This window comes from Papaver somniferum, chromosome 1, assembly GCF_003573695.1.
Source record: "Papaver somniferum cultivar HN1 chromosome 1, ASM357369v1, whole genome shotgun sequence".
Classification (NCBI taxonomy): Eukaryota; Viridiplantae; Streptophyta; class Magnoliopsida; order Ranunculales; family Papaveraceae; genus Papaver; species Papaver somniferum.
This window is the reverse complement of record NC_039358.1, coordinates 211,758,646-211,779,131: the sequence shown is the minus strand read 5'-3', so window position 1 is coordinate 211,779,131 and position 20,486 is coordinate 211,758,646. Positions and strand designations below refer to the sequence as shown.

The following is a 20,486-nucleotide window of genomic DNA, read 5'->3' as shown; positions in this document are numbered from 1 at the left end:
ATCAAATCGAAGTAACAAAGCTGTATGATCACGGTTATGAGGGTTTCCTGTGTCGGAGCAAAATTGCTCATGAATTTTTCCCCAATAACTTTGACTCATAATACCATTCATTCTTCGTTCTTCACCCCTCTTTGGATAGTATAGTTTGTAGTTTCTGCAAAGAGAGAGATCTTCATCTAGAGTAAATTTAGCACTATTAGCTGCCATTGTTAGAAGATTTTGAAACAAAATGTTAACTATATGACACATACTTATAACCAAAGAGGTGTATAACGGCAAGAAAAATAGTCGTTACTTGAAATTTGTGTCATTCAAATTTCAAAATACAGAGTTCGGTTACATAGGAAATGCATAGACAAAACCGAACAGGGCAGTCTAAAAGTTCGGTTTTTCCGCAGATTTAATCAACTAACCGAACTCATTAACAACAAATTTCAAAAGTTACAGTGTAATGTTCTGTTACCTGGTATTATTTTGCAGGTAACTGAACTTAGAAAAAATTTCACTGATTTTTGAGCTCCATAGTTCGGTTACCTGCGAAATAATACCAGGTAACCGAACATTACACTGTAACTTTTGAAATTTGTTGTTAATGAGTTCGGTTAGTTGATTAATCTGCGGAACAACCGAACTTGTTGTTTATCAAGTTCGGTTTTTTACCAAATTTAATCAACTAACCGAACTTCCTAATAATTTCTCTAAAAATTTGAGTTTAATGGAACACATATGAGTCAAATAGCCAAACTAACTAATAATTTCTTAAAATTTGAATTTAACGAAACACATATGAGTCAAATAGCCAAACTAATCCCTTAAAACACAAATTAAAAACCAAATTATGAAATTCATTTAGTAATCCATATAACTAATTGTTGGAAGCAAACATAAGAAAACAAACTACCAAATCCGCAAAAAAAAAAGTCTTCCAAACATAAGGAAACAAACTACCAAATCCGGAAAAAAATGTCTTCCAAACATAAGAAAACAAAGTACTAATTGTTGTAATCACTCATTTACCACGACTACTACGAGAAACTTTTCTACTCTTGCGTTTACGAGCTTTAGGTCGTCCTTCGTCACTAGGAGTGTCATCTCCACTGCTTTGTTGTTGAACCATCCGACTTGAACCTTCCCCTTGTTGGAGACTCCTTTTGAACGGCATGGTCTGGCTTGGATCAACCTGGCTTGTATAGACAAGGTCGGGATTAAAAACATTAGTTATTTGGTTGTAGAGGTCTGTTTGTTCTCGAGTGTCCATTGGCTCTCCACTCCGGATTTTTGCCATCAATTTCTTCAACAATTTAGCACTTGCCTTCACCTTTTCTCATCAAAAACATAAGTCACTATTATTTTTCAATACTTTATAACATTTTAAAAAACAAAAATAAGAGTAAATATCTTACCGCCGAATTCCACAAGATCAAGGCCTCATCACCACACATAGGGGTAGGCTTCATAATCTTCTGAGTCTCTTTCTCCATTTCCGTCGCTTTTTCTTTATCAACACGGGCTTGTTGGACACTGTTTATTACACGAGGATGAGAAAAATGTTCATACCATTCCATATATCCATCGTCAGCGGCATTTGGCTCATCAAACGAATCTTGTAACTCTTCGACTGGAACAAGATAATCCCCAAAGTTCTTCCAGTGGTCCACTGATGGAGCAGGATCGTATTTGGGGATGAAATTCTTCTCGCTGTTCTTAGTTCCGACCTTCTTTACCTTGAAGTTGAAGTTTTCCACTTGTGGGACACTTTGGACACAAGAATGTTGTCTAAGTATTCTTCGAGGATTATACATTGTACAACACCCAGGATGAAATAGCGATCCATTATAACCCGCAACAGGTGAGAAATTAATAACATCAACATCCTCCTCGTCTTCATCTTATGCAATGCTGTAAGGATGGAAAACCACATCTTCCACTGTTAACTTATCCAATGTCTCCCTCAACGCCAACACTTTTTTTTCCTTATTCTTTTCCTGTGAGTTCAAAAATTCATATTTACCAGCTATAGGCTTCCCATAAGGCCAAGGAGTGCGAGCATGAGACAATTGCAGTTTAGGGAAGTGGTCGTACACCCAAACTTATGAGAAGAGGCAAAAAATAATACATTCACAATATGATTAGTAACAATACACATTCATTCACTTATATATTCAAACACACAAACGATAATTTAACGGGGTACCTGAACAAGGGTGTATAAGCCTCCAAAATATAGACTCCTAAGCCTCGAAGCTTTTCTGAGTTCCACTTAAAGGAATGAAAGAACCGCAATGCCCCAAAAGTAGTTGTTCACCTCATCCAAGGGGTACAATAGCTGGAGGTAATGGGAATTTACCACGTGGCCTGAAGTGTCAGGGAATAAGATGGTTCCAAGTTGATATAACAAATAAGCAGTCACATGGTGCTTAGTCTTCTCCTCTGTCATCACCAACTTTCCTTGAGCAACCAAATCTTTCATCCCTGAAAACTCATCAAACAAGGTTTTGAGATTGATGTTTTTCAACTTCTTCTTGTACGTGCGGTCTTCCTCAAACTCATTATACTCATCACCTTCCTTAGGCTCTTTGTTAGCTCGCCTAAACTCACATTGTGCCTTTTTATCGCTCCATCCTAGACACCTTTCGACTAGTTTTTCAAGAACTTTATAACTCATCGAGGGATCGTAGCCATCTCGAACACTTGTTCCTGTAATTGGTAGGGATGTGAATCTAAAACAATCATCCGGAGTTATTTCCATCTCACCAAAAGGTAGATGAAAGGTATCCGTTTCTGGATAAGCCCTCTCGGAAAATGCAGTAACAGTGACAGCATCAAATTTTTGGTGCGCATGTTGTATCCCGTTCCATAGTACACAATCAAATACCGCAAAGCGGACCTCATCACACTCATTTTCTATATTCCATAGCTTGTTCTTTTGACGTTTCAAAACACGAACAACATTTTTATGATCCTAAAAAAACAACATCATATCTTATATACTAATATATATAGAAAAAAATAATATATGTAAAAGTATAATAAAATGACTGAGAAATCTAAATCTTGATGGTTAAGATTGAACCATACCTTTGTCGCAAAGATCTTGGCATCCCATGAGTTTTTGTAGCCCATCAATACCTCCCTGCCATCTCTTGGAGTACCATATGTTGGATTCTTTGGCGGCAAACACAAATCCTTATGAGGAATGTATGAATATCTAGCACAAGGCTTTTTAGGCGTCTTTCTAGGTCTCTTTACCACTATGTCTGGTTGTTCCTCATCTTGTTCCTCTTCATCCGAGTCCTCCTCTGATCCATCATCATCCTTATCTCCATCCTTGTCTCCGTCTTCCTCATCTTTTTCACCCTCATCATCGCCACCCTCATTTCCTCCTCCTTGAGCTAGTTCATCTTCTCCACCTTGATTATGTTCTTGACTTCCCATCTCTTCCACAATCTCTTCATTAACTTGTTGGCTTACGTTGTCAACATTATCTCTATTGACACCATCTTGGATGACAACACCCGGTAATGACCCACCTCCATACTTAGCATTTTTAGTTCCACGCTTACCGGCACCACAATGTACTTTTCCTCGAGGCGTGGGAGTTCTCAGATCTTCCAGTAAAGGTTGTTTTCCTCTAATCAAGAAAACAAAATATATTAGCTTAATCGATAAATGATTGACTAAATCAGATGCAACATAAGGGTTCTCAGCGTAAGGTTCGGTTTGAATAGGTTTTTTGCGAACACACCAACTCTACATGTGTGCAAATACTGAAGAGTTCGGTTTGTCAAGGTTTTTTGCGAATAAACCGAACTCAACATTGGTCACTAATAGTAAAGAGTTCGGTTTGTCAAGGTTTTTTGCGAATAAACCGAACTCAACATTGGTAACTAATAGTGAAGAGTTCGGTTTGTCAAGGTTTTTTGCGAATAAACCGAACTCCACATTATGCAACACAACATAGTTGGACAAGTTCGGTTAAATTGAAACTCAACATATAGGGAAAAATAGCATAGTTCGGTTATATTGAAATTTGTTTTTTTTTGGTAAAGTTCGGTTACTAAATAGTTTTAGAATATTATGCGAACCAACCGAACAAGATAGCTCACTTCGGTTACACAAAAACTCAAAATAGCGGGCAAAATTGCACAGTTCGGTTACAAGTGGAAAAAAAATTGTTGCAAAACTGGTGAAGTTCGGTTAGAATTTTTTTTTAGGTTTTTTTGCGAACTAACCGAACTGATAGTTCAGTGACCCGGTTTTGAATCCTATAAAACCGAACTGTTCTTCGTGTTCTTCCTTTCAGGAAGTTCGGTTAACAAACTAGGGTTTTCTAGAAATTCGTCCTAACAGAACAGCGCACTGTAACTCCCATTCGAACCCTATTTTGATGATTTCTATTCAATTAAACGAATCAAAATCAAATTAAAAGTATGGGTTTGTTGGAAAATACCTGCGAATCGGTCCCATGGAAGAATCAGACTTCTTACTGCGTCTATTATATTGGATTATGGATTCACTTGGCTCTTCCACTTCTTTATGAATCTCAAAATCACTTGGCTGATTTGTTAGATGTCCTAATGGGAGACCTGTTCCTGGGAGTCTATTGGTTTTCTTTCGAAGAACCATTCTTATAGTCGATTGATTAATCGACGATGAAAATTTTATGAATCGACAATTAATCGATGAAGATGATGTTGAAATGGGGGAAGAGGAAAGAAGAAGAGGAGAACAGTTCCTCAAAACTGTTTTTCTTTTTTTTTTGTGCGGCTAGGTTAGATTAGGATTATATTTAGGTTTTTCTTTTTGATTAAGTTAGATGTAGTTATTAGGTTAGGGTTAATTTAATTAGGTTAAGGGCCAAATTAGTAATCTCATCTGATTTTAAGACATCCCTTAACATTGTAGGGTAGGTGGCCTAATAGGACCATGGTCCCCAAAAAAACCATGGCCCCAAAAAATCGTTCCATAAAAAGAGGCAAGTGGGCTAAGAGCCTAGGAACATAACGCATAACACATTTTTGTTTGCGAACTGGACGTAATGGACTAAAATAGTGGAAGTGGTAGACTAAATATTTCTGCTTCTTAAACTTTCCCTCTCGGCCTCTCTATTTCTCCCCTCTTCTTATTAGGTTAGGATTAATTTAATTAGGATAAGGGCTAAATTAATAATTTCATCTGATTTTAGGACATCCCTTAACATTATAGGGTAGGTGGTCTAATAGGACCATGGTCCCCAAAAAAACCATGGTCCCAAAAAATCGTTCTATAAAAAGAGGGCAAGTGGGCTAAGAGCCTAGGAGCATAACGCAACACATTTTTGTTTGCGAACTGGACGTGATGGACTAAAATAGTGGAAGTGGTAGACTAAATATTTCTGCTTCTTAAACTTTCCCTCTCGGCCTCTCTATTTCTCCCCTCTTCTTACTCTGCAAATGAAACCATCAATAAATTTTTGAAGGTGAATAGATATTTTTTAGGCCTTGGTGGACTCGCTTACTTTGACCCGGTGGACGAACTAATAAATTTTGATTTCCTAAGCGGAAAATTACTAACATGTTAAGATTTTATGAGAAAAAGGAGGCGGAGGGGGTGGGAGGTGCGGAGACAAAATCAAAGCAGCTAATGGATTACTATTTTGTTTGGGGACACCAAAATCCGTACAACACAAAATGGTAATGGATTAAACCCTAGTTAGCAATTCCGGGAACTATTGGTGATTTTTATATTAATTTATAAAATGGTAATGGATCAAACTTGAGACGTCATGCTCCCTTTACAATGGGTCTAACCACAGTTCCACAAGCTGATTTTTTATTAAGAGTTCATATATTTTATATATCATCCATTTAAACCATATAATTCTGATATCCCTCCAAAGACTCCTCACAAAATGTTATTTTTTCACGGTAAAATCTATAAATACTTATTAATTTAATTTTATATATAGGCCAAATTTTCTCTCCCGTATTTAAATATATAAAATAAATTATACGCGTACGTATGTCGTTCCGAATAATTCCCGAATTAAAAGTGGTTGACCGAATAGTGGACCGAATTTATCTTCCGTCAAAACGATTAACACACGTACATATGTCGTCCCGAATGTTTTTTGTACACCGAATTGCTAACTAGAGATTAAACTCCCAACGTGGCCAACACTATAGCACCTAATGGATTACCAATTTTTTTTGGAACACCAAAATCGGTACAAGACAAATGGGTGATGGATTGATACATTCCCAAGCAAATTAGTACCGAATGAGCAGTCATGCTGGTACCAGACTCACCCTTAATAGAGTTTAAGCAGCTTGCCTACTGGGTCAAACTTTTAAAACAAATTTATTGGTATCGTGTCTTTTTAATACATCTCATAAAAAATAATTGTTAGACTCGACGATTGAAAAGTTCTGACTCTTGACGTCACGTTTTTTTTTATGAGTATGATCTTAAGGGTTTACATATTAAGTTTGGGGAAGAATCCGATGACATGGTTAGAATGACATTATCATGGTGACACCATTTTTTCTAAAAAACTCTTAACGATGATGAATTTGGAGTTAACATTTTGGTGACATGTTCCTCATATAATACTCTACATTCCTACCGAAAATGAGAGTATTTTGAAATACGAAATTTTACCATCCATAAATTTTAATTTCAACCGTTAATCTTCGACGATTGATATTCAAAATGGTAGATGGTAGACTTATACATCTCGGAACGCTCTCATTTTTTGTTGGAGGTATCTATAAGAAGAACATGTCAGCAAAAACTTAGTTTCAAATTCATTACCGGTTGGATTTGGTAGAAAAATGGCGTTATAATGTCAAGATTATGTCACTCTAACCATGTCAACGGATCCTACCCATTAAATTTTGACCTTATAACCGAGACGGTATACCTAGTATCGACAGTACAAGTATATCGGTCGCATCGATCATATGCAAGGGACGGAGTCAGCTTAGTTAAATTAACTAATTTATCGATCAAAAAAAAAAGAAAAAAAAGCATGGACTGCATACCCATCCCAATATTGCAAAGTTGGCCTTTTTCTGGTGCAAAATGCATGACCTCACGAACCCAATTTGCACCTCTGGACAAACAAAACTTTTTCACCCCATATCCTAAAAATTTGGCTCGTCTAATCGTATGGGTCCGAAAACTTTTGCACCCCATATACAACTACACTAATATAAATTTTTGTGGTTGAAATTGAATTCCTGACTTCCTCTTTATTGTAGTTGATGGAAAACCACTGACCTATAAGGTTGGAACAAAAAAATCAAACCATATTGAACCACTTCTTAATACATTGTTGGTTTGAAATGATGAGAAATACAAGCATATAAAAGATAATAATGTATTACATGTACTCTTGCTAATTGATTGGCGTTTGTGGGTTAGTGTCAGTGTTGAACCAAATTGTGCTTGGAAATGAGAGAAAAATTCCTGCGAATCGGCGATTTTGAAATGTCAACTCAATAAACAAAAATTTGATTTTTAATCTTGTCTCTAAATCCTAAGCCATCGTCAATGATTTCAATTCTTTCTTTGAGTTCATATGCATATCTCTTATTCGCATTTGGTTTTTAGACATTAAAATTTCTTTCATCTTTTGTGGGTTAATTTTGATCTCATTTTCTTGTTTTTCACATCAACAAAGTTTTCTTTTAAATATGTATCTCAACTAACTTTCAATCTTCCCTAATGTGTTTACACATTGTTATCTCCTTAATGGCGTTTGCCTACAGATTTGTTGTGTTTACAGCGTTTGCTCTGTTAGCTAGGTGGCTTTTTGAAGTCCTGTTGTCACCATTGTTGCTCCATCATGAGAATTTTCGACTCAGTCAGAACCGATCCAATATCATTCATCTGAAAACTCAAAGGCAAAAACGGTGGAAGAGGAAAAAATTTGAAATTCGAAAAAGTCATTGCAAATTTGGTAACAAGCTCCTGATTCTTCTCTTTGGATTTTATGCAATATGGTTTGTTACTGCAAATAAATATAATATCAATAACCATAGAATATATTTGTTCCAAAAATATCGTGAAGACATATCTTTGATTGTGGAAATAAACCCTAATTTCATTGGGCTAACTCATTATATAAATCAATATATTGAAGACAAAGAGGAACAAAGAAACTGTTTTACGAACAAAATTATAATGGCTGAAGAGAATAATGAGCAAGTGATTGACCTAGCTGAAAGGTTTAAACAAGCAGCACTTGATCTAGATAAGGAAGAAGATGAAGTGGAAGCTGTTACTAATGAAGATACAACGAATTGGGATAACTGCCTAATTGGTATGATTATCATGGAAGAAGGAAACATGGGATTTAAAGCGGTGGAACATCATATCAAGTTTTCCTGGTCACACATCCCAGAAGGAGAAGTGAAGGTAGTGGAAATTGATAAAAACATCATGATTTTCAAATTCAATGATGAAGAAACAAAGAACAATATCTTCATAACCAGGCCATGGAGTTTAAACAAAAACTTAGTTGTCCTGTACCACTATAACTATGAGGTTATCTATAAGGAATTGGATTGGAATCATCAATGTTTCTGGCTCCAATTAAAGAAGCTATTGCCTGAGCATTTGAATGTTATTTCTGTCACAAAAATTGGAAAACTGGTGGATGAAGTTGTTGCAATTGAACCCAAAGATGCAATTCCAATGGACAAAGAAGGAGTCAAAGTCTGTGTCAATGTTGATATAAAATTTCCACTAAGAAGAGGTGTGATGGAAAAAGCTAATGCAGGATGTACCAGATGGATTAAGTTCTTTTTTGAAAAACAGCCTCATAACATCTGTCCAAAATGCTACATTATCAAGCACACTAAAGGTGTTGTTTGCAAGGCAGCTGAAGATTTTCTAACAAAAGCTCATAGTAAGCTATACTTCCTTGGAGCTAGTAATACTGCAAATAAGAAGACTATGAAGAATGGAAGGCATGACAGTATCATTCCTAGCTGCCCAAAGAATAAAGAGACTAAGAAGATAGGATTCATCCCTCCAAAGGATGGCATTATGCTGGTACCAAGGACTGAGGCCTCAGCTCATATGGATGATGAAAATGATGCAACAAGATTAGGCAAAAGGTTGAGAATTACTGCTCCTCAAGATGAAGCTGGATCAAGCAAAGTTTCTCATGATGGGGGACAATTGGAAAGACAAGCTGCAGAAGGACTCACAACAAAAGGAGAAGCAATCTGACAACACTAAGGGAATACAAAAGGTAATACACAAAAAACTTTTTATAACTTTAAATATCCTGCATTATTTTTATAATATTTACCTTAGTTATGTCTTTCAAAATCAATCTGCTATTTTTCTAACTAATGTCTCTTATTGTTCTGCAAATATGAAAATAATTTCTTGGAATGTTTGTGGATTTGGAAACAAGGATACTAGAAATCATCTTAACATACTCATTAAAACTCAAAACCCTGACATAATTTTCTTGAGTGAAACAAAAAATCAGTCAAAGAGAATGAGCTACTTACTGAAGAGATTCAAGTATCCAAATATAACCCTTTAAGATCCTATAAGACTTTCAGGAGGGTTATGTGTCATGTGGAAATATGGAATTGATTTGCAGATTATTGATGCTCAACTGAATATGATAAACTGCACTGTCAAACTTGATAGTAAAAATAACAGTAGTCTGTTGACATGTATTTATGGTGCTCTAAATCCTAGTGACAAGGAGAATCAATGGAACCACCTTATAAACCTAAGGACAGCATATACTAATCCTTGGATTGTAATATGAGACCTCAATTTCATACTACATCAGAATGAAAAAGATGGTGGAAATCCACATAGTCAAAGTGATATTGATGCTAATAATCTGCTTTTGGATAGTAATAACATATTCAGTATGCCTTATATAGGGAATCCCTTTACTTGGACCAATAGAAGGAATGATAATGATCTAATTCTTGAAAGACTAGATAGAGCTGTTATTTCTTATGAATGGTTCAATATCTATCCAAATGCTGCTTTATATCACTTAACTGTCTTAGGTAGTGATCATTGTCCTATAATGCTAATCACTAGCAAACTCGAGTGCAACACAAAGAAACCCTTTAGGGTGAATAAGTCCTGGTTCAGAGACCCTACTTTCTCTGAATTAATCAAAGCTGAATGGAAAGGTAATACTGATGGCTCTGCTAGTTTTATCCTTGCTAATTTTCTTTACAACACCAAATATTGTCTTAGAAACTGGAATTATCAACACTTTGGTAATATAAATTCTCATATTTCTAACTTGGAATTTCAACGGTCTAATCTTACTAGAACTGTTAGTAATCACAATGACAGCAGGGTTGTGGAGCTAACAAGGAAACTAAAGTATTGGTATGATGTTGAAGAAGATTTTTGGAGGCAAATAGGTAAGGATGATGCTATCCTCTTAGATGATAGGAACACAACCTATTTTCATCAAAAAGCAAACTTTAGAAAACAAAGAACTCAAATTGAGTCTCTACAAAAAAATATAGGTATTTGGTTGGATGATAGACATGATATTGAAACTGAGCTTCTTAGACATTTAGTGACATGAGTAGAACTACACACCCCCTAGCTCTGATGCTTATCTTGATAACCTTGATAATATCATAACTGATCAGGATAATCTTATGTTAACTGAAATTCCCTCTAGTGAAGAAATTAAGAAAATTGTTTTTGATATGAAGCCTTTGACCACTCCAGGTCCTGATGGCTTTCCGTCTGGTTTCTATCAGTTAATGTGGGAGACAATTGGACCTGAAGTTGTTAAAATGGTAAAATCTTTTTTCCATTCTAAATACATTCTAAAGCAATTGAATCATAACTTCACTACTCTCATTCCTAAGATTAATTGTCCTAAAAATGCTGCTGATTTTAGGCCCACTAGCCTCTGTAATGTGTCTTACAAAATAATATCTAAGTTGCTAGCCTCTAGACTTAAGAAAGTTCTGAACAAAATTATATCTCCTTCTCAGACTTCTTTCATATCTGGTAGGCTAATACATGATAATATAGTTATTTCCCATGAATTGATTCATTCTATGAAGAAAACTAAGGCTAAAGATGGTTGTGTAGCTATCAAACTTGATATGTCAAAGGCATTTGACAGAATTGATTGGTCCTTTCTCCTTGATAGCCTCAAAAAGCTAGGTTTCTCTTCAGATTGGTGCAGTATGATCAACCAGTGCATTTCAACTGTCTCCACTTCCATCCTGCTCAATGGTGCTCCAGGTAAAATTTACTATCCCCAAAGAGGATTGAGACAAGGATATCCCTTGTCTCCATACCTCTTCATTTTTTGCATGGAAGCTTTGTCTAGAAGTTTAATTCAAGCTGAGCATGATAAGATCATCCATGGGTTCAAGGCCAATAAACATTTCCCTTCAATCTCTCATTTGTTCTTTGCTGATGATTGCCTTATTTTCATAAAGGCAAGAACTAGAGATGCTAGAAAATTAACTAGTATTATTGATCAATTTAGCAAATTTTCTGGGCAAGCTGTTAACTTTGAGAAATCAGCTCTAGCTTTTAGCAAAAAAAGTTCCTAATAATGTCAAGAATGAGATAGCCAATATTCTTAGAATTAGGAGAATGTCTTTAAATGAAAAATATCTAGGTGTTACTCTTCTTTTACAAAAAAGAAAATTTGATTCTTTCAAGCATTTGATTGACAATTCTAAGGCTAGACTTGCTCACTGGAAACCAACCTATCTAGCTCCACCAGGAAGAACTGTAATGAACCAATCTGTTTTAGGAAGTTTAGCTAGTCATCACTTAGCTGTTTTTCCTATGCCAAAGGAGCTTACTGATAAGCTTAACAGTATTCAAATGAGATTTTGGTGGGGTAAAAAAGATGGTGAGAAGGGTTGTTTTCCTAAGGGATGGACTGACATAGCTCTTCCAAAAGAGTTAGGAGGTCTGAATATCAGGCAAACTGATATTTTAAATCTTGCTCTTCTAGCTAAATTAGCTTGGAGGATGGTGGAGAGTGCAGATGATAAATGGGCTTGTATTGTTAGGGGTAAATACTTTATGAATGCTAATCCTTTGTGTGATAATGTGTCTAAACAGGGCTCTTGGATTTGGAAGGGGATCTGCACATGCCTGGACATAGTCAAAAAAAATTATGTCTGGGAAATTGGTAATGGTGAGTCTGTACATATTTGGAAAGACAATTGGATTCCAAATATGCACAGACCCCCCTCAACTCAATTTTACTCCTCTAATATGGTGCATGTAAGTCAGTTAATTGATCATGATATGAAGTGATGGAAGTTGGAAACCATTAATGCTTTATTTGATAGGAATACTGTGTCTGAAATTCTAAAGATCAGAATTCCTTTCAATGGAGAAGATAAGCTTAGATGGGAACCAAGTAGTAATGGAAGCTTTACTGTGAAATCTGCCTACAAAGTCATTTTAAATGACAGACTCTTAAACAAACCTAGCAAAAATAATATGCATATTAATTGGTGCTCCTTCTGGAAACATAAACTTCCTCCTAGAATACAACATTTTATGTAGAAATTTTTGCATAAGTGTCTGCCAACTAAGTACAAACTTGCTAGAATCACCAAGTACCATTGTAATCTTTTTCCTATGTGTAATCAAAATGTTGAAACTACTCAACATCTGTTTGTCTCATGTACTGTTGCTAGAGATATCTGGAACAAGATTGATACTAATCTCTTAAATACGCTCTTAAATACTGATTTACATCAATGGGTGTGCCAGTTTTTTCCAACAGGTAACACCTCTATAGTGCTGGATTTTAAAAAGTAGGAAATTGTGGCTTTTTGTATGTGGTCTATTTGGAAGACAAGATGTGCTAAAAACTTTGATGCAGTAAACCTTAATATTGATGTTGTAGCTAATGCCATTAATATGCAGATGAATGACTGGAGGAATTTAATTCCACTACATTCCAATAATAATCAACTGCCTAGATAGAGGAAACATCACTGGTCTCCACCAACTAATGATATGATCAAAATAAACTTTGATGCTTCATTTGTTGATAGTAATAGCTACTTTGGATGGGCACTAATGGAGAGATATTTTGCAGGTAACTGCGATGGACTGCGAGGAGGTGCATATAGTGCAATAGATCCTGAGCAGGCTGAGGCGCAGGCTTTGTTGAATGCAGTTTTATGGGCAAAGCAGAAAGGCTGGACAAAGGTGCACTTGGAAGGAGACTGCCTGAACGTGATCAATGCAGTAAATGGTTCTCATTCATCAAAATGGACAACACAAAACTTAATAAATGATGTAATAGACATTCTTAATTCTTTTTCAGTTTGGTTATGCACATATGTGCACAGGGATGCAAATCATTTAGCTGACAGTCTAGCTAAATTTGCAAGATCCCAATCTGTTTGCTTTCAGTATTTCTTAGATGCTCCTGAATGGATTCAAACTTTGATCCAACAGGATAAAACTCTTATATAAGCTCTTTTTGATATATGTCATCTTCCTATTAAAAAAAAACTCTTGCTAATTGATTGACATTGAAAATGCTCTACAATGAAACTTTTAAGTAACATAATGTATAGCTACATATAAATTAATTATAAAATCACATAATAAGTTATTTATCCTAAATTATTCCGATATAATTCTTTATCTATGTGTGTCGCACCTCGCCGATACAAGTATCATGCATGATATTAACTTGTATCGGCGCGGTGTATTAGAAATAGGTTTTGGATCGACAAGGAATTCAAGCCAACGGAAGTGATCGGGAAATAACATAAAAATATCCTCCAGGTGATCCATTAGATTTCAACATCAAAGGAGTACTTAAGAGGTTTCTCAAAAAGAATAAGCTGGAGTCGTAATTGTGGAGATGTAACTAGCAAGAGATTATAGAAGAAAACTTTCATGCGGAGTGAAATCAAGACATCTTCGAAGATTATTATGATTTTAATGTGAAAACCACAACCAACAATAAAATATGATAGGATTAAGGAAGACTGGGTATATTAGAATTCAATATTGTTCAACAAAGAATCGTCCTTTTTTTTTATTAGTTGGTGTGTTCCTTTTTCTTTTTATTTTTTATTTAAGTCTACATGCTGACGAGTTTCGAACTCAGATCGCTATAATATCATCTCCAACTAACTTTACCATTATAGTACCATGACACCTGTCGAAGAAGCATCTGATTAAAATGTTTATGGTAATGGTGAGTAATTATGCCCGATTCAAATTAAAGTCTAGAATCAGTTCATTAAATGAGCATGACTGAGATGATTCTTCCATTTGATTGATCTTAAGTCCCCCTCTTATAACATAAATCATTTAAAATTGCATATATATAGTTGTAAAACGTGCAGTGCAGTCCAACCCACAAAATCATGTGCTGGGCGGTCGCGTTTTGTGTTGTGCCGGAAACTGAGACATGCCTTGTTGCAGCGTCCTAGAGAACGTGTGTTGCTGTGCTGCACCATAAAAATAAACATGTTGTGCTCTTTCGGGCACATTCTTTTTATACATTCCAAAAAATGTATTCCAGACATTTAGATATTATATATACCAGCAAATACAACATGTGATTGACTTTTTCTTTGCAGTGTGTCTTCGGTTTCGAATTGTTACACCGGCAAATGCAACATGTGATCGACTTTTCCTTTACAGTCTGTTGGTCGTTTGTCCTTTTTTTAAATGCTACACCAGCAAATACAAATGTTATATACATGTTGATGAGGTACTGGAAGTATTGTTCCAAATTATTACCTTGCAATCATCGTTGGTTTGTTCTTTTGTTCATTCTAACAAAACTATTCTCAGTTCTTCTTTTGTTTTTATAACGTAATGCTTGTATGATATATACATTATGACTGAGACTTCCAGTTAGAAGCGTAGAGTTTCTATAAATATTAGAAATCAGATGGTTACAGTACATAAACATGGAAATGTTTTTTTGGTGAGGAAACTAATTTATGCTATATATATTTCACATTGTGTCAGATGAACATGTGAGAGTTTGAAACTCTTGGGTGAAGGGTTGTGTCATATATTTGAAATTGCAGATAGGCTTGGTTGTAGGCAGACGCGTTTTTTTAAAGTGACTTTTGGTATTGTGTCTTATAATGACTGTTGGAGTTTCCTACTGGATTGTGTGTTATGGGAGCAGCTAATCAGATAACGATGACATGGAAAGAAAATGTTGATGTGGTTTCATCAGGTTCAAAATTAATTGCAGGGACGACATGTGGCTTCTTTGGGTCCGTAATTATAAAGAAAGATTGTTATAAAAATGCGTGAATATAACGAAGATTAAATGTCAAAAATTGGCTAGAATAAATTCTAGTTTGTGAAATACATGCAAAATGTGATGTATTGTACTGTGTTTTCTAGTGTTTTATGTATATTATGACGTATTTTTTCAACGTGACGTGTTGTACCACGTGTTTATCTTTGTCGCGCGCTCTAACGCGCCACTAGGCAGATTAGTCTGGCTAAGACCTCACACGACATTAGTATGTTGTGCCATGTTAGGCTAAGTCACATGCTAGACTGAAATGGGGTAAAAATTCAACATACTGGAATGGGTTGTGCTCGTGCTGATATAGCCCAATTCACACCTACATTGGGGACGTTGTCCAAACCTGAACTCTTTCCCTTAGGCCTTGCCCAACCCTTGGCCACGCTCCCGGAATAGGAATTCACGTGCATTAGGAAACGAAAAAAAAAATGAAGATAACGAAAACAAAAACAAAAGTTGTCATCTACCCTCTCATCATTTTAATGATAAACCATCCGTACTGTACTCTGTTAGCTGCTGACAGTGCCCAAGCTAGCTGTAAACTCAATTTATTTGAATATATATTCAACTGTTACATATTCAATGTCAACAACTCGTTTAATGGTGGACTGGAAATTAAAGAAAAAAACTAGATTTTCTCCCGTACTAAGTATCGGGAATATTTTTTCTTTTGGCTTGGTGTGCGCGGGGTTTGGCTCTGCCCCGTAGAAATGGATTTTTGATTTGGTTTATGTGGGGCTCTGTCTCTCCACGTGACGATGCATTTTTTTGATTTAGTGTGCGCTGGGCGAAGCCCCGTCCCGTGACGATATATTTTTGATTTGGTGTGGCTGGAAAAATACATTGAATTGGTGGAAAATATGTGCATTTTTATTTATTTTTTCCTTTCAACTTGGGGTGCGGGGCTTTACCCCGCCTCGTGGCAATGCATTTTTGATTTTGTGCACCCCCTTGTTACGATGCGTTTTTGATTTGGCGTGCGCGACGCTTCCCCCCGCTCCGTGGCGATGTATTTTGATTTGGCGTGGCAGGGTATATACATTAAATAAGTGGAGAATATGTGCAGATTTTATTTATTTATTTCCTTTTAATTTGGTGTGTACGGGGCTTCGCCTGCCTCGTGACAATGCATTTTTAATTTGGTGTGTGCGGGGCTTCACCTCGACCCCCGTGGCGATGAATTTTTGATTTTGTGAGTGTGGGGCTTCGCCCTGCCTTGTGGCGATGTATTTTTAATTTGGTGTGGGGGCAAATACATTAAATATGCGGTGAATATGTGCACATCTTTTTTTTACCTTTTAACTTGGAGGGCGCGGGGGTTCGCTCCGCCCCATGGCAATGTATTTTTAATTTGTTTCGTACACCTCATGACAATGTATTTTTTATTTGATAGGGCCGGACAAATACATTGATTTTTATTCAGAGGGAGAGCAAAAAAGAATTGAATGAGAGCGATAATCGTAGTTAACTCGCTAACTAGACCTAATTAATATATTTTTCTAACTCACGTGAGCCTACTAGGACCTAGTTAATATATTGTGCACATTGTCTAGAAAACCCTACTAAATACACCCACATAAGCCGCATACCCATCTCCAACACAACCCCACCACCACCATCAACCCATCTTCCACACAACTTCACCACCACCACCATCACCCATCTCCCATACAACTCCACGACCAGCATCACCTATGTGTATCAATCATTGATAACCTTGTTCCTCCACTCATATTCTTGTTCTGTTAGACTTTTAGTCCTTGTATCTGTTCTTCACGAAAATAATGGCCTCCATTGATTGATTTGTAAATGTGAAAACAATTATGAATTAAATAATAGCAAATCCCTATTCGTAAATCCAACACAATGTGTTGGTTTAGAGCCAATAAAAATCATAGGTAACGAAAAAGATTGGAAACTAAAATGAAGTAGACCATCGAAAAACCCTTGTTTAAATCAGAGGTGAAAAAAATGGAGAATTTTTAGCAAACCCTATTTTCAATTTTTTTTTTTTAAGATGATTTGTTTTTACGATTAATAAACTAACCTGTTAATCTCGTATGCGTATATAGTTTTTGATGAATCTTGTCTCTCTGACATGCACACAGAGAAGAAGTTGTTTGATTGTTTTTTATTGGTAGTGTTTAATTTCATATCAAAAGAACATTTGTTCATTCATAAAAAAGAAAAAGAAAAAAAAAAAGATATTCCATCGCTGGCAGATGGTTGATGTGATGAGTTGCTCGTTATGTTTGTGGTGGAGTTAACGGTGGTGATGGAAAAGATTTGGGAAAATGGGTGTGACTCAGAGCGTGGTCGATGTATTCGAAGGGGTAATTTAGACAGAGTTAGGAAGATATACTGACCAGGCCTTAAGTGAGTGGATTACGATTCTCGCTCTTCTCGAATCCATTTCGTTCCCTCTAACAAAAATCAATACATTAAGTAGTTGAAGAATATGTGCATATTTTATTTATTTTTCCTTTTTATTTTCACAGAAAATATGTGGATTCTTTTTTCCCTTTATATATTATTTGGACTTCCATAAAATTCCAAACACCATAAGTTAGGTTTTTCTTTTAAGTTTGTAATTTTTAAATCAACCATATGTTGCCAAGTGTCTTCACCTAAATATTGTAATGTCATGAATTCCATATTGAACTTGGTTTCCTTTTTTTTAATCTTTTTCCTATTTTTTTTAAATTTAAACCAATCGTACGTTGTCAAGTGTCCTCACCAAAACGCTCGTTTCACAAAATTCAAAAAAGACCTATTTCAACCAATAGGAAGCGAGGGTTTCCTCACCGTTCAACGTGGGAGCTTTATTTGTCTAGGCCTTTAAGTCTTTAGATTTATGATTGGTTGGCCTACTACAATAGCCACGTCTTAGCTATAACAAAAAATATGTTTTCTGTCCCACAAATTTACCATGTTAATTTTATGTTTCTGCTCAACTTAGAGGTGTAAATCGGGCTGTGCCAACACGAGCACATCCCAGCCCAGCCCAGCACTTGATTTAGCCCAGCACGGCCCAACACGTTAGTTTCGTGGGCTGTACTGGGTTATCCTAATCGGCACAGTATCATATCACATCACTCAGCACGGATAAGCACGTGGCCCAGTCCAGCCCAGCATGTTAAGAAAGCACGTCATAGCATGCACAAGTACACATATAATAAGGCATAATACATCACATTTTGTATATACTTCACAAAAGAGTCACTATCCTCGATAGTTTTTGATATTTTATGTTGGCTTATTTTTATAACAACACATATAATACTTAAATATTTGGAAAATATATTTCAATTTCGTTGTTATAATGTCGTTACCTATATTTGACTAGAACATTAATTTACATGGCAATGATCCAATTTTATATTTGATGGGCTATTTCTTTTTATTGAATAAACTTGTTAATTTTACTTGAAATAATTTCAAACGATATGTTGTCTATTTAAATTCTCGTAATATACATTAAGTGATTTCAAATTGTTTGTAGCACGTGTGCCAGCATGACACAACACGATACATCACATTTATCCTATGATGTGCCCGTGGACTGTGTTGTGTGTAGCTTTTGACTAATAAAGCACAGTACGGCACAACAAGTTTAAATCATTAACACAACAAGACACGACACATGACACATGAAACACGCGACTTCATATACCGGGTTATACCGGGCCGTCATGTTTTACACCTCTAGCTCAACTTACACGGCGATTTGCTTCCTTCTATGTATCTTGAATCTTCATATGTTAATGAATCACGTTGACCCGTATGGTAATCCTTGTGGTTCTCTGAATACAGTCAAAGCAAAGCGGTTAAATTAAATTAAATTTATCTCAAATGTTTTGAATTTTTGGTCAAAGTAAATATTGCTTCGAGAAACTTTCGCGGACATTCAAATGGTCGGAGCATTTGCATAAAACGACAAACAAAGAAAGTTTTTACTAAAACGATCAAAATATGGACATTTTAGCAGGGGCCATTTTTGGCCCCCCGTTGGGAAGACTGTGATGGGACGGTTTTCTTGTAGCAAAATAAATTACCTGTTAAAGGACGAGCAAAATATTCTTGAAATGATGCATGCATCGAGGATGTGATGCAATTTGATTCGTATGCATTTAGCGAGATTATTCACTTAGCCCATTTATCCAAAATCGAGACCGAAGAATTATTCATTTGCTCAAATTATTTATTTATCGAAGTTAGACCGTACATCACAAATTATTATTACTCCAAATACACTGTAAATAACTACCATCTAAAGCCCCAAATCCTGCATTCTGAAATCCACCTGCAGATACGTCAATATATTGATTATCTAAACCGGGGTATCTAAGGTTGCACCGGTTCATATCGTAATCTGCAACCAAGGTAGAGGGGGACATGTTTTGCGAAATGCCACCACCGGTACCCTTAGTTGGTTTTTGGTAAAGAGATTATCCAAGTTCGCCTTTAATAGTTCCCCTAATGTCTACAAGCAGAAGCTTAAGCCTAGGTACCTCTTGCTCAAGTGCAACCTGTACCTGCAGCCTTTTTAACAACTGCTGATTCACGATTCTCAATTTGATTAGTTCATCCTCCATTGAAGCTATACGGGCTTTCTTTCTCTCGCGGTACTTACGCACAGACTCCCTATTACCAGGTGCACGTTTTTTGGATTTAATTTCAGCAGAGTCATACGTTTCCTCGGTAGTGGTCTTCTCTCCAACAGGAAGGTTTTTGGTACGGAGGTGGAAATTGTTTTGTGGGTCAGGTGCACCTTCTCTTGTTGGGTTCATACTTGCATGACTATCAGCAAGTAAATCTTCCAAAAAACTATCCATTGTCAGTAATTGATTATCCATCTTTAAGACTTGGCCAGAGAAATCTCTCTCTCCATCATCCATGACTTGAAGGAATTCAGAAAATTCACCACTGTCAACAAACTCAATAACTTTCATCCGTGCATTAGATGAAATTCTACAACCCAAGGATTCCAACAACGGTTTTTGGCTTCGTCAAGTTGAAAAACCTACAAAAGTTCAAAATAGCATGGATGGCGGGTAAGTTCGAAATTTGAAGTAATAGAATCTTAATCAGAACGCTAGAAGCAAAGCATTGAAGACTACAAGATCGAACATCTTCATTTATCTCTAGTTTTCTACTATAAGAGCGAAAAGGAATACTAAGTGCTATGAATGAATATGTCGAC

The 20,486-nt window shown here is 36.1% G+C and overlaps 1 protein-coding gene across 1 annotated transcript; it reads right to left on the bottom strand.

The window, feature by feature from the left end:
* Window positions 1-19,731: 19,731 nt before the first annotated feature.
* Window positions 19,732-20,235, bottom strand: LOC113359666 (basic leucine zipper 23-like). Its single transcript, XM_026603260.1, has one exon. The coding sequence runs from the start codon at window positions 20,233-20,235 to the stop codon at window positions 19,732-19,734; it is 504 nt and encodes a 167-aa protein (XP_026459045.1).
* Between the last annotated feature and the right edge of the window lie 251 nt (window positions 20,236-20,486).

Bases quoted from the DNA above. Each gene is read 5' to 3' on its own strand.
- LOC113359666 (XM_026603260.1), bottom strand. From the start codon at position 20,235: ATGAAAGTTATTGAGTTTGTTGACAGTGGTGAATTTTCTGAATTCCTT.